The sequence below is a fragment of the Pan troglodytes genome, chromosome 4 (assembly GCF_028858775.2).
Source record: "Pan troglodytes isolate AG18354 chromosome 4, NHGRI_mPanTro3-v2.0_pri, whole genome shotgun sequence".
Taxonomy (NCBI): domain Eukaryota; kingdom Metazoa; phylum Chordata; class Mammalia; order Primates; family Hominidae; genus Pan; species Pan troglodytes.
Genome location: NC_072402.2, coordinates 140,889,311 through 140,903,712, shown reverse-complemented (window position 1 = coordinate 140,903,712; position 14,402 = coordinate 140,889,311). Strand labels below are relative to the sequence as shown.

At 43.9% G+C, this 14,402-nt stretch overlaps 1 protein-coding gene across 28 annotated transcripts in view; it reads right to left on the bottom strand.

Moving 5' to 3' along the window:
• The window catches only part of ARHGAP26 (Rho GTPase activating protein 26), a 458,375-nt gene that overhangs the window by 41,742 nt on the left and 402,231 nt on the right, over positions 1-14,402 (bottom strand). The window contains exon 21 of one of the 28 annotated variants that reach the window (XM_016953986.4): positions 9,267-14,305. The exons of the other annotated variants lie outside the window; for them this stretch is intronic. Within the exon in view, the coding sequence (XP_016809475.1) occupies positions 14,224-14,305 (82 nt within the window). The 3' untranslated portion in view covers positions 9,267-14,223. Of the gene's footprint in view, positions 1-9,266; positions 14,306-14,402 lie in introns of those variants that run through there. 28 annotated transcript variants of the gene reach the window in all.

Below are 14,402 nucleotides of genomic sequence, written 5' to 3'. Positions count from 1 at the left end.
GTTTAGGGTCAGATAGCCTTCAATTACTGGCTCTGCCACTTATTAGCTGTGTCACCCTGGGCAACTTAACCTCTGTGTCCCTCATTTTCTTTGCCTGCAAAATGGGGATCATTAATAATACTTACACCTCATAGGATTGGTGATAATTAAAGGAGATAATATATACAATATACTTAGTATATTAAAGCCTGGCATATAGTGTTTACTAAATGGTAGCTGTTATAATTAGAATATGCTTGGCTTGTCCTGAAAAAATGCTGCTTTTATTTTAAAATGAAGAGTAGATTTAAGGACTTGGTATTTGTACCATCTCTAAATCCTAAGGCACTGATCCACACAGAAGTGAAAATGAAGACAGAATTGCATCATCATGCAACCAAATGGAAAGAGAGAAAAAGTACTACATCTCAGGTTCTAGAGCTTTCATTCTAGGATTACTTCCTGTCTTAGCACAGCCCTGTCACTGTGTCTGCACAGCAAAGCTCCCCAATGGAAAATGTTCACAGACAAGTTCCTAGGTGCTCAGGTTGTATTACCAGTGGCAAATAGGTCCACAGGTATCAAATTACCTGTGCCCAAAGCTCAAAATTTCATGTTCACATGGAGGTGTCAATCCTGAGCTCTGGCTCATTTATGAAACTTCAGTAAGCCCCAGACTCTTCTTTCAGGGCAGGAAAACAGGAGATGTCTGTTTCTCCATTGGTTTGCTCAAAGAAAAGCTGGTGTTATCAAAGAGAGGCTTGATGTTGTAGCAAATAGGCCTGGGAAGATGGGGAAGAATCAGTACCTCCCAGTCCACACTCATACTGATGGTGGCATAGTGAGGAGTCTGAGTCCCTAGGCACCGCTGTGGATGGCTTCTTAGGAGCCCCATGTGGAGATGGAGTGGGGACAGGGTTGGGGGAAAGGGACAGAGTCACAGGGCATTACTTCCTCCTTGGGGTTGGCTTTATCCTTGGACTCCATGTTCTTAAAAGCAGCATCACATACGTTTCATACAAATGCTGCCAGAGATGGCATTGCTCATTCTTATTATAATACTCTACAAGGTGATATTATAATATTCCACAAGGTGAGTGACAAACAGTTCCCATTTCTAAGCTGGACAAGGTAGGCTGGACTGGATCCTTGAATGTTAGGCTTCTGAGAATGGCTGACTTTCTTGAGGGTGGCAGGTGGGCCATTGCAATAGCTTTCCTCCCTCCTTTTCCTTCTGAGCCATGGCCTCTTAACTTCTTACTTCTCTCCCTGCCCTCATCTCTGCAGAAAAGCTAAATCCTGGCTCTTTAAATAGGATGGCTCCTTTAGGAAGACAGGCCTAGAGGACATTCAGTGAGAAACTTCCCACCGGGGATGCAAGGTCAAGTGGGAAAGCAAGGGAGGGGTAGTGCAGGCAGAGTGTGGCTGGGAAGCTTCACTCCTCTGCTCGCCAGCCTTGTGACAACTCTGCCTCACTCCCCTCTTTTGAAAACGAGGGTAAAAGTTACCCTAAAGGGTGTTTGTGTGGACTGCAGGAGTTAACATACATCAAGAGGTGGGCACCGTGTCTGGTAAACAGAAAGTGCTCTCTTGACAGAATGGCAAGGATTGATACTTGCTGAACCGGATAAAGTAGTGGAGTTAAGGAAGGAAATAAATAGCCTTAGGGTGTGTGCAGCCATTTTTTGCTTTTGGAAAAATTTGCTTTTGGAAAAGCAAAAATAAACAAGGAGGACTCCAGGGCTCTGCTTAATTCAAATATTCAAAGCCAGCTTACTTTCTTTCTACTTCGTTTTTGGTAAAAGAAAAAAAGGAGGGATGCCCCATAACATATATTTTTAATGCAGAAATTTTTTCTTAATACAGAAAGAAACTTTGTTTTTTCTAGCTATAAAAAGACTTCATACTTATTGTTAAAAAACAATAGGCAAAAGACAAAACCAAACCAATCTTATCAGTACTCCTACTCCAGATACCACAGTTAACACATTAGTGACTATTTTAGAATCTTTCTTTGTGTATATACGCATCCATACATATTTCATCTTGTGCATTAAAATGACACCATAATTTACATACTTTTTCACTCTGTTTTCTTCAACAAAGTAGTTTTGTTATGTAATATCCCCATATTAATAAACAGTTATCAGCAATATAATTTTCAGTAGTTGCATTGTAGTTCATGGCTGTGTGAAAACTACCCAACCATCAGTATTGTTGGACATTTAAATTATTTCTCTTACTATAGTAAATAATACAGGGGTAAAAATCCACTCACTGTTGCATAGACCTCTCATTAATTCCTTCTGATAAATACTAGGGGTGCAGTGGCTGAGTCAAAAGATAAGCCCATCATAAGGCTTATAACACGTATTGCTAGAAAGGTCGCACTCCTTTATAATCCCACCCCCAGTGGGGCAATTTGGCCTCACACACGTTCCTTCCCTCCTCTCCCCTTTTTCAGTCTCGAGTATATGGATTTTGTTGCCTCTGTCCAATGAACTCATCAAGACTGCTAAGGCAAAAATGGGGCAGATCCAGTCTAGGTTCAAACCATCCCTCCAAAAGAAATGAAAGCTCTAAGAGGGGACTTCTCTGAACCACTGCAGTGTTTCAGAACAAGGGGGCCGATGAGAGACAGGAGGGTAGATTTGTTCTCCCTTAGCCTCTTCTCCTGAATTAAGAATTACTGGCTTCCCCCAGTCCATCAGTCAGCAAGCTGAGTCTGAACACTGAATTATAGCAAGGGAATGAATGAGCTTTTATATAGTAGATACACACATGCCGCACACACACAGGCACACAGACCCCCACCCACGGCACCTCCAGCTGTGATGCTGGAGACACTCTGGCAGGTAAAATATCCCTCCATAACCCTCAGGGAATCACCAGGGAATGCTCCTTATACATGTTTTTAAGGGAGAGACAAAAGGATAAGCAATAATACATTAATTCAGGTTAGGGGGAGGCCTGAATATTTGTAATGAGTATTTCAGCTAGTCCAAAAGAGGCATTCTCTACCCCCTAATGGGCAGGAAGGGACAGCTGGCATTTTGGACTTGGCAGATCCCTCCTGAAAGATCAATGTTGTCTCTGTATTGGATAGCCTGATCTGGTCCAAGGTTTATTTGTTGAAATAGATAATGTAATATTCAGACTGTCAGCATTTGCACACATACGCTGCTTTCCCTTAACCCCTTTCCCCCAGGAAACTTTCAGAATCTAAATACTTTACCCCTTTATTCAAGGGTCAGAGTTTCTGAACAGGGGCAAAGGGAACTTCAAACCATTTGGTTACCATGAGGAGAGGAAAGAAGGCAGGAGCATCAATCTTTAAAAACTACAGGTTATCCAAACTTCTACTGAAACTTAAGAAAATGGAGTCCTTCCCCAAGTCCCTTCTACTATATTCTCCACCAGCATCTCTGCCTGCTTAGGAGCATGACAGAGACAGGCGCAGAGACACTGCTGAGGAGCCACAGGACTCACACTGGTAGTCAGAGACCTACATCAGACACTAAGGAGTTGGTGGAGGAAGCCATTCCCCTGGTACGCCTTCGCCCATAACCAGAGGTAGGGGTGGCGTCCGAGGAGGCCCCGGGGGAATTTCCACTGGTGAATGCAGCTGCTGCTTTCTTGGCAACTCACAGTACGTGTGGGCAGGGAAGAGCTCAAGAAATGAGTTGCCTGCAAGCTGCTCCCCGGCAGATGATGGACTGTGGGTGAGTTTTGCAACTGTTCAGGATAAGGCCAACTCCCGGTGGGTTAGCACCAAAGCTGTGAGCTTTGTGTTCTTCCAGAATAGTAGCTGAGATGAGCTAATAGTACTAAGAGTTAACATTTACTGAAGGCTTATTACCAGGCAGGTCACGGAGCACACGGCTCTCATTATCTCCTCAATCCCCACGATAAGATCAGCAGGCAGGTCCTACCATTAGCCCCATTTCACAGGTGAGGAGACCATGTATATGAATTTGGCATTCTGAGGAATCACAGAAAACCTTCCAGGACATTTTAATCTGGCCCTATGCCAACCCACCTCTTGCCCCTCAGCTCTGTAAATATTTGGCAAAGCACTGTGTTTATACATCTTTTGTGAGATTATACTGCCACCAAGAACAGCCAAAATTCCCCTACAGGCCTTATCTAGGAAAGGAAATGAGGTTTTTTCTCTCTTTTTTTTTTTTTTTTGCCACTTTTCATTTGCATGAGGCATAAGGAGAATAACCCTAAAACCAAAGCAGCTAACCCGTTGTCAACGTGTTGCATTCAGACAGTCAACAAAGCCAGACAACCACAGGGCCTGCTGGGGCACTTCCCAACTGGTAGCACCAACTTTCCAAAGGATCTATGTCACACAGGATTAGGAGGACTACAATAAAACCAATGACTATACCCTAAAAATTAATTTTCTTGACAGGATTTATGGAGATGACTATTTACATGGGGCTTGATTTTGAGAATCGGGTGGATACGACAGAGTGACTGTTTACTTAAGAGAACTGGCATGGCCAGGCCACCACACACATAGAGCAAGGGATTTGTCTTTATAGCCAGGAAATTTCAGGGCTATGAGTATATAAAAATCAATTGTTATGTGAATTATCTCCTAGGCCAATTAGCTAGGGTAGATAATAAATGATCTTGTGCATCTTTCATGTTAATGACAGGCTTTGGGCAAAGGAGTTCATAGCTTATCAACAAACCAAGTTTTATTGTTTTTTAAAACTAAAATGGATTCACTTAACAAATATTTAGGAAGCATCAGAGCCAGGTCTTGTCCTAAGTGCTGAGAATCCTGTGATACACAAGACAGGACAGGCCTTACTCTCATGGAGCTTAGTGTCATGAGGAGAGACAAACGAGTGAATTACCGGGCAAGAACATTTCAGAGGGAAACCGATGGAGTTTCCCAGTTCATCATCTGCAAGCCACTCTTCAGCAGATGATGAACTGTGGATGAGTTTTGCAACTGTTCAAGATAAGGCCAACTCCCAGTGGGTTAGCACCAAAGCCGAGTGCTTTGTGTTCCTCCAGAATAGTAGCTGAGATGAGTTAACAGTAGTAAGAGTAGTAAGAGTTGTCAACTCTTACTACCATTAGGGAAATAACACAGAGTGATGTGGTAGACAGTGATGGGTGTGGGGACAGAAGGGTCAGGGCAGGCTATAGCATGTAAGGATCAGGGAAGAACCTTCTGAGGCAGCAGGAGCAGGTGCTGCTAAGGCCTCACAGCGAGAATGGATGTGCTTTGTACGGGGACAAGAATAAGCACAGGAGCGTACAAGCCAGGGAGGCAGCCATGTCAGGGGAGGTCGGAGAGGTTAGTTAAGTCAGGTAAACAATGGCTGACCATGTAGACCATGAGAAACAGTTTAGATTTTATTCTATGTGCAGCTCTAAGCCACTGGGGGGTTTTAAACAAATTCCTGAATCGGAGGCATTGCTAAACCTGTAACATAGTTAAAGAATTAAAAACAAAAACAAAACAAAAAATCCTTAACATCTCAAAGACACTGGCATCTCCAAAGTGGGGAGCTAAAGTTCCTCTTTTTGCAAAATGAATTGTCCAGAAATCTATTCCGGTGTAATTCATTTGTTTACTCATTCATGTCACGTATAAATAAATGTTTGTCACTCTGTTCCAGCCACTGTGCTTGGCACTGAGGAGATACAACTGGGAAGACAGGTATGGCCCACAGAGAATGAGACAAATAACCAGGTGATGACAACACACTGATAAGTGCCCCACTGGGGATGATGCTTCCCTAACACGCGAGAGTTCTCCCATCAAGTTTAGGGAGCATGGAGGAGGAAGGTGTAAGGAGGGGGAAGCAGGAAAGGCTTTCTGAAGGAAGTGATGTTTAAGAACACAGTGTTCCCCAGAGATGAGAGGAAACAGGGCAAGGTTGCAGAAGTGCAACAAGTACAGTAAGGTCAAAGTAAAGAGTGTAAACAGAGGCTGCAATGGCAAGCCAGAGTAGGTCACCCAGGCCTCCCAGTTAATAAAAGGATTAAGGAGTATATAGTATCCATGGGGCCATCAAAGACTCCTATGCAGGCGAGTGCTGTGTTCAAGCTTGCATGGTAGAACAATCCCACAGGTTTCAGTGTAGAGAATGAGCCAGTAAAAAGGGTCAGGAAGGCCAGATGGCCAAGGCTTGGGCTGAGGTGGTGGCAGTGGGGATGGTGACTGGTAGGCTGCTGTGAGAACAGAATCAACAGGTCTTGAACATTGTTGAGAAGTCAGTGATGAGTAAAGGAAGCTGGCCAGGTTTCCATGCACCAGATGGAATTCATGGAAACAGGGAGACACACAGGTGTGGGTGCAGGGGAGGAAGGGGAACCATTCATGTATAACAGTCAACTGGCTTGGCAGACATTTGGGTAGATGGGCCTAAAGAACAGGTAGGAGATCTGGGATATGGTTTTTGGCATTGATATGGTTTGGCTGCGTCCCCATCTAAATCTCATCTTGAATTGTAATTCCCACATGTCTAGGGAGAGACTGGTGGGAGGAGACTGGATCATGGGGGTGAATGCTCCGTGATAGTGAGTTCTCATGAGATCTGATGGTTTTATAAGGGGCTCTTCCCTCTTCGCTCCTAACACTTCTCTAGCCTGCCACCATATAAGACATGTCTCTTCTGGTTCTGCCATGATTGTAAGTTTCCTGAGGCCTCCCCAGCCATGCGGAACTGTAACTCAATTAAACCTCTTTCCTTTATAAAGCACCCAGTCTCAGGTATTTCTTTATAGCAGTGACAAAATGCACCAACACAGATATGTTGCTGATAAATGGAACTATAGAAAGGGACAAGATCAATTGGAGTTAAGAAGAGAATTTAAGGTGGCTTATGCCTGTAATCCCAGCACTTTGGGAGGCTGAGGTGGGCAGATCACGAGGTCAAGAGATCGAGACCATCCTGGCCAACATGGTGAAACCCCGTCTCTACTAAAAATACAAAAATTAGCTGGGTGTGGTGGTATGCACCTGTAGTCCCAGCCCCTTGGGAGGCTGAGGCAGGGGAATCGCTTGAACCCAGGAGGTGGAGGTTGCAGTGAGCCAAGATCGCACCACTGCACTCCAGCCTGGGCAACAGAGTGCAACTCCATCTCAAAACAAAACAAAAAAAAGAAAAAAAAAAGAGAGAGAATTTAAAATCTGACTCTCTGAAATAAGAACTCTTAAGGGGAAAGGAGCCTTCAAAGGAGGCTCCTTTGAGACAGAGAGATGTCCAGAAAACTTCAAGAGTGTGGTGCCACCAAAGACAAAAGCAAATTGAGGGTTTTAAACCAACAGGGCTCTTGACAATGACCATTGTTGCCAGAAATCAAGTAAAACAAGGTGTGAAAGGGGTCATGAGGTTTGACAGGGAGGTCATGGTAACCTTGGTGAGAGGCAGTGTCAGTGGGTTGAGTGGGGACAAAATGCAGGCTGACATGAGGCATTCCTATATTTAGTTTTAAGAGTAGGGATGAAAAAAATTCAGCACAGGACTTTCCCCACAATAACAAATGAAGTGTGGAATTACCAAACATTGGAAATAACTCCAGATTTTTTAAATGGGAAATAAAAGGGAGCAAATTACTTCGGACAAGAAAAGGCCCAAGAAACCCTCCAGAGATTCCTCCTTCCAGATGTCTTCTGGAGTGGCCACCCAATGGCTTGCAGCTAAAAACTCTCCTTCTCTCCCAGGGAGCCAAGCCCCAGGTGTGGGGAAGATGCCCCAGGGCCAAAAGCCTCCAGGCATAGCTCACAGTGTCTGTTCTGAGCAGCCAGGGCAATGTGCAGGAGCAGTGATCACAGCCAGCAGAGCAGAAAGTCAGTCACAAAAAGCAACGCAACCCAGGAGATCCCAGGCTGGTCCAAGAAGCTGATGCAGTCCCTGTTTTCACTTGGGCTCCCACAGCTCTCTTCACTGCCTCTCTTGCTCGTACACCCAACAAGTATTTAGTAAGTGCTGCCTTGGTGCCAGGAAAGGTACTAGATGCTGAAGATGAATAAGCCCTCATCCCAGCCCTTGAGGAGTGTGCAGTCCAGTGGGGGAAAGCTGGTATATTAATGTCTGATAATCATGTATTTATCATGATACATGATAAATGGCTGGGCGTGGTGGCTCACGCCTATAATCCCAACACTTTGGGAGGCCGAGGCAGGTGGATCGCTAAGGTCAGGAGTTCAAGAGCAGCCTGGCCAACATGGTGAAACCGGGTCTCTACTAAAAATATAAAAATTAGCCAGGTGTGGTGGCAGGTGCCCGTAATCCCAGCTACTTGGGAGGCTGAAGCAGGAGAATCGCTTGAACCCGGGAGGTGGAAGTTGCAGTGAGCCCAGATTGCACCACTGCACTCCACCCTGGGTGATAGAGTGAGACTCCTTGAAAAAAAAAAAATCATGTAGTTAAGTGGGGTGTGGTGGGCTCAGCAGCCTAGAGTCAGATGATTTCTAGGTCAACCACTTACAAGCTGGGTGACCTTGTGCAAGTTAGATGACTTTCCTGAACCTCAGTTTCCCACTTGAAAAATGACGTATGAACAGCCTCCCTCCTGGGGCAATCGTGAGGAAATGTGAAGCTCTCAGCTCAGTGTCTGGCACCAAGGGAGCCCCCATGGGCAGCAGCAGCTGTTGTTAAGTACAACGACAGAAATGAGCACCAGCTATTGTAGTAGCACTGAATAGTGGCACCTAAGCCAGTCAAGGGGCAGGGCAGCAGGGAAGGCTCCCTGGAGGAGGGCTCAGTGGATCCTAAAAGAAACAGCAGATGTTAGCAAGTGTAGGTAGGGGAAGCAAATCCCATGTGGAAGGAACTGCAGTCTCCCATTTTTCTATGTTTCTTGCAAAGAAACACCTCATACAATGAACCTCATACAAAGTCACCCTCATACAATGAACACAATGCTCCTTCTTCTGGGTACTGATTCAACAGAAAGAGCACTGAACTTTGAATCCAAAGGTCCAGGCTTGAACAGGAGCTTACAGGTTAAGACTGCCACACAGGCTGGGCACGGTGGCTCACGCCTGTAATCTCAGCACTTTGGGAGGCTGAGGTGGGCAGATCACTTGAGGTCAGGAGTTTGAGACCAGCCTGGCCAACATAGTGAAATCCCATCTCTACTGAAAATACAAAAATTAGCCGGGCATGGTGGCATGCACCTATAATCCCAGCTACTTGGGAGGCTGAGGCAGGAGAATCATTTGAGCCTGGGAAGCGGAGGTTGTAGTGAACAGAGATTACGCCACTGCACTCCAGCCCAGGTGACAGAGTGAGATGCTGTCTCAAAAAAAAAAAAAAAAAAAAAAGGACTGCCACACAGACTTGAACAGGCCACTTATGCCCTCTGAGCCTCAGTGTCCCTCATTTAGAAAATGTAGGAGATAGTAGTTGCCCTGCACTCATCATGCTTTCCATCCATATTTATCACACACCTGGAAAGAGCACCCTCAAGTGCTGGGGAAACAATAGTGAACAAGAAACAGGTGTGGGCCTGACCTACGTTACAGCTTAGAGCAGGAATCAGAGAAGAAAATGGGCAACTATGGTACAGTATGCCAAGTGCTATGATTTGGGTTAGTGCCAAAATCAAATGAAACACTCTGCAAACTGTTTCAAGTGGCTCTGAAAACTGAAAAGCACTATAAATATATTTTGTAGTATTATTGTTATTCCTGACAACAGTGCCAGCCAGATCCTAAGCCTATCAGAAATTTTTCCCCACTTCTGGTCTGCCGACGGCACCTTGTCTCCAAGGCAGCTATGGGTGAGCGTGCATATCAAATACATGTACGTGTCTGCTACTGACATGCCAGCTCTGCCAGGTTTTCTGTGGTCTGGTAATCAACCATGACTGAGCGTCTTGGCATTCGATGAGTCCTGTTTTCACTGGGGAGCATTATGCTTGGTGATCTCACATACATTTCACGGATCCAAATCCTACAGGCTCGTGATGCAGCCTGAGAAGCTGATTCCTTCATTTGACAAGCACTATGTAGCAAACAAAAGCCAAACACTATTCTGAGAGGCCAACTAGATGGTCCTTGGTCCACAGATGATCAACTTAGTGAAAAAGACACTTGGGAAACTAATATGATGAGGTGTTATCATTTATTCTAGATTGTATATAGTGAGTGATCATATAACTTATCACCCAAACCAGCACATTGAAGCAGAAAGGCGCAATTAAATTTATACCAGGGCAACAGAACTAACAGGCAAATGAAGAGGTATGGTCCCTACCTATAATATAAAGGTCAAATGGCTTGTTCAAAGTAATGACAGATGAGTGCCAGAGCCAAAGCACATTGATATTGTAGCCTAATTAGATGTCACTCACAGCTTTGCTTTCCACAGAACTAGTTATATACTTTACATGGCTCCTTGCAATACGTAATTCTCTTTGCAAATTAGATCCTAAAGGCATTTACGGATTCTGAGATTATGAGCTGAAAATTGCATAACGATGAAAATCAGACACCCGAGTCTCTTTTATGGTGGAAATTTTCATTAGAGTATTGAAATTTAAGTTTCAATGCCAAATGTAGACCTCTGCCTAATGGTCTGCTACTCAGGTTTATGTTAAGCCCTTAACTAAAGTAATTCCTTCCGCAGGCTCCAAAATGAACTGTCTTTCCAAGTGCTTTTTAACATCAAAATTTAAAAGCTGTCTCTAAGCTACCCTGGGGCGAAGGTAAATTAATTTCTCATTTTTAGGCTGGCTCTTTACATTCAGTGGTGAAAGGACTTCTATGTCAATGCATATGAGCATGGAGGTGGTGCTCCCAGGAAGAAGAACCAGAGGAGGGACACAAAAACTCTCGAAAACAAACATGCCATGGTGCTTGGGAGTCACTATTCTGCCCAAAGGGTTCGCCTGCCAAGCCTGCAGGTAAATTCCCATAAGAAACTTACTTTCAAAGTAGAGTCCCACTGGATTAATTCCTACCATCTAAGAAGTGAACGTCAGTTCATAAATATAAAAGCAGACGTGGCTGGCAAGTCTCTTATGCAGTCTACTGAGCAGCAGATGGCTCACTACACAGGCATCATGACTTTTCATTTTTAAGGAACAAATGCTTGGCTAATCTCTGGCTAAGAGAAGACATAAATCTCATAAAGACGATTCCGTTTCATTGTCACGTGTCATATTTCATTTATTTATTTATTTATTTATTTATTTATTTGAGACACAGTCTCACTCTGTCACCCAGGCTGGAGGGCAGTGCTGCAATCTCAGCTCACTGCAACCTCCACCTCCTGGGTTCAAGTGATTCCCATGCCTCGGCCTCCTGAGTAGCTGGGATTACAGGGGCACACCATCACGCCCGGCTAATTTTTGTATTTTTAGTAGAGAAGGGGTTTCACCATGTTTGCCAGGCTGGTCTCGAACTCCTGACCTCAGTTGATCCACCTGCCTCACCCTCCCAAAGTGCTGGGATTACAGGCGTGAGCCACTGTGCCTGGCCTATTGTGCCATATTTCAGATGAGGAAATTTAAAAATTAAGGGAAAAAGTCAAAATTGGCTAAAAACAAAAACCTTCTTACGGCAGTTCTCTCTCAAACCTAAATAAGAATCAGAAAGAAACCCAAGCCTGCTTTTGCAAAAATACTAAACAAACAATAATTCCCACACCCCACATATGCCCAATAGTATAAAACTTCTAGACCAGGTGTTGAAGTCTGTACCAACTGAGAAGGGCTGTTTATTAGAAATCTCTTACATTTTGGTATCCATCATTCTTCATTAAAAAAAAAAGTGTACCATTTTTTTCGAGTAGACACTGAAAATTTGGTTTAAAAAACAATCTTTTTTCTAAAACATTTCTGAAAATATCTTACATACTTACAAAAGAAAAACTCATGCTAAGTTGAGGTATGACAGATAGCCTTTCTCTGTGACAAGATGACATCAAACACATTTTCCTTCACTGTCACCACAGAGTGCCACAGTCCTCTATCTGCAGGCACCCCTAAGCATTTTGCTTATGCTTCTCATGAGCTGCCTTTCAAGATGCTGATTAGTCCTTTCAATCATTAACTGTTTACAAGTTCTGCCAGCTGCAAGCCTGACCCTAGATTTCTGAATTTTTACTGGTTAAAATAATACCACCACTTAGTCATCTGTGAAGCACCAAAAAGTAAGAGTTAGCCCTTAGGTCAGTTAAATAGCCTTATATAGGAGAGAGAACATTTGGGCTCCTTTTATGTGGGGAAAAGAAAGTCTTTTAAAGAGCTAGAGCAACAGATGTATTCGGAGCACACAGGTTCTCTCTGGCATCCTTCCTGTAGCTCCACATCAAATTTGAAATGTAGTTAAATCACAGATTTACACTTAAGCTTCCTTATCTCTGATAATGGACTTGGAAACATATCAAAGAACCTGCCCATGTGTACTTATCAGTCCCTGACAGGTATGAGGCTTAGAAGTTCAATACAGGACTTTCTTGCTCACTTGTTTAGAAACTCAGAGGTAGTGTATCAGCAAGTATTTGGCTGAGGGTTCCAATTACCTATGATCCTATGTAATCCCATATTGCTAAAAAGTTGCCTGCTTATAGACTACAAATTTAAAATACTCATATGACAGCTAATTCACAACCGTGGGATAGAGGTATATATCTACAAATAAATTATATGAATATGTTTCAACTTGTTTAGGGGATGGGGCATTTTCTCTCTTTAATTTTTATATTAATCTATTGCTTGGAATGGCTATTATATCAGTTGATAAAATTTCCAGACAGTATAAAAGGGTATCAGTATAAAAGGGTAGATAGGAAAAATAACTCTTCCTTCCCTCTCCAGAAGTAACCATTAGTATGAGTTTCTCATATTTTCTCCAGAGATACTAAATGAACTTGCAAGCTGGTGTGGGTGGATGTGTGTGTGTGATTTCACACCCCCCTTCCCTTTAAAAACAAATGACCACCAGTTATTCACATTGTTCTGAATCCTGACTGTTTTCCTTAACAGTATCTCCTGGAGATTGCTCCATCATTACACGAAAAGTTGCCTCCTCGTTCTTTCTTAGTGGCTATGTAGCATGCCATTGTGGAGATGTACAACAACATACCCAACCGGATCCTTAACACTGAACAATAGATTGTTACCTATCTTTTATTTTGCATGGGACAGAATCTCTGAGCTGGATAAAACAGAAGAGGCGCTGAATGAATATTGACATTTTGTTCTACCTGCTGCCATTCTCCTTTTAAGAAATACTGATTTCTAAACAACATGGAGAGGCTATTGGAAGAAACAGATGTCACCCTTCCTGCTTTACACACAGGAAGATACAACACTTCTCTGTTTTGATGCTGCCCTCAAACAGCAACTGAATCTTGGGAGGAGGAGCTACTTAGTTTTGCCAAAACCAAATTCATCTTTGTGGGCAGACCAGCCTCAATGTCTAACAGCCTTCACCAAAGAAAAATCATCTTCAGGGTAAATTTTTTAGGTATAGGGAAGCCTAGGGTGCAGTCTAGGTCAAGGTCACCTCTCCCTTCCACACAGCATGACTCAGAACTCCAATTCTACTTGGGCTCTGATTTAGGACATTCATAGTCTTTGGACAAAAAAGCTCCCAAATGGTGAGGTGGGGAAGTCTCTGCAGTTAGATTTTGTGGACTTTGGGCAAGTTACTTAACCTTTCTGAGGCTGCTACCGGTAAAAATGAGAAAACAATACCCACCTGTGAGAAGTGACTGTGAGGATTAAGAAAAACAATGCCTACGTAAAGAAGTGCCTGAATTTGGAAATGTTGACTCTTATTAATAAAACAATGCAAAGCCACTTCGTTTTTGGAGAAACATCTTGGACCTGCCTAAAAATACGTCTCTTGAAAATTCTGGCCTGTGGTGATTTTCCGCTCTCTTGACTCCACTCCCTCTAGGCCCTCGTGGCTCCTGCACACCCTGCAGAATGGTTTGTTACTTCTCAGGCACGCAGCATGAGCCGGGTGCAGTGGCTCATGCTTGTAATCCTAGTGCTTTGGGAGGCCGAGGTGGGAGGATCAGTTGAGGCCAAAGAGTTCGAGGGCACTCCATATTTATTTTCCTTGTTTGTGCTTGCACAGTTCCATTTGCTTGCAATGTCCCCCATCTTCCCATTGGTAACTTTTACTCACTTACCAAGATGCAGCCCAGAGGGTGAGGCTCAGTGTCCCTCCCCTGGGTCCCACTGCATCCTGAGTCTGTCTCTGTCACAGCACTGCCAGGCTACCTTAAAGAAACCTGGGTGCAGGTCTCACGTACACGGAATACTACCTTCCCAACAGTGTCCTGGCGTGCCGTAGACATGGTAACTGCTTGCTGAACTCGCATGAACCCTATGGAGACAAGAATTCCAGTCGGCCTCAATAAAACATGATCTATGCCTCTGGCATCTTCTTTCAACCAACAACATGGGTATCTGCCCTTCGGGTA